General features: G+C 48.5%; 1 protein-coding gene across 1 annotated transcript; it reads left to right on the top strand.

Moving 5' to 3' along the window:
• Window positions 1–288: 288 nt before the first annotated feature.
• Window positions 289–588, top strand: T265_16214 (hypothetical protein; the record flags this gene model as incomplete). The annotated part of the gene is made up of 1 exon (XM_009179773.1): window positions 289–588. A coding segment is annotated over one exon (300 nt), but the record flags the coding sequence as incomplete, so codon positions are not given.
• Between the last annotated feature and the right edge of the window lie 59 nt (window positions 589–647).

Below are 647 nucleotides of genomic sequence, written 5' to 3'. Positions count from 1 at the left end.
CACTTACTTTACCGCTGGATCCAACAGGACCGTCTCATCTTGAAGCTAATTTTCAGGTAACTGCGGTCACCGGTGAAGGATAAGCGTGGAAACCCTTTTCGAATTGAATCGTTCCATATTCTATTTTAGTTTGGATAATCCCTCTTAAATGTGCTTCCTTTTTACAGGCGTTCCTCTTGCAGCTCAAGTCTTCTTGCTGCCTCTCATCGATCTGGCTAGGCCTGTTGAACTTGTCTTACATTGATCATCTAGTTACTGATCTCTTTCGTTCCTCTCCTCCTTAATTAGGATGATGGCCTTCGTGTACTATGCACTGGCCTGCTACAGTGCTATCGTAACCGCTTGCGCCAAGTTCACTCAGAGCAGCCAACCGTAACAGGACAGGAAGCAGTTGAAGATGTGTCCTCCATCTCCACTGATGACTGTCCCAGCTCTTTCACTCACTCATCAGACGAAGTATCAGTGTGTGTGCGTGGGTTGGAGCGACTCTGCGTGGCGAACAACGGCTTAACGGCGTCTGGGATGCAGATTGTCGCGTTGCTTCTCATGCAAACCCCCCAACGTTTGGTTCCTCTAGTTGGAGGTCTTGTTAGCCTGGATCTGAGCAACAACCCTGGAATTCGTGACGAGGGGACTGAAATCTTGTG

This window comes from Opisthorchis viverrini (assembly GCF_000715545.1).
Source record: "Opisthorchis viverrini unplaced genomic scaffold opera_v5_7590, whole genome shotgun sequence".
Lineage (NCBI taxonomy): Eukaryota > Metazoa > Platyhelminthes > Trematoda > Opisthorchiida > Opisthorchiidae > Opisthorchis > Opisthorchis viverrini.
This window is presented reverse-complemented; position numbering and strand designations above follow the sequence as displayed.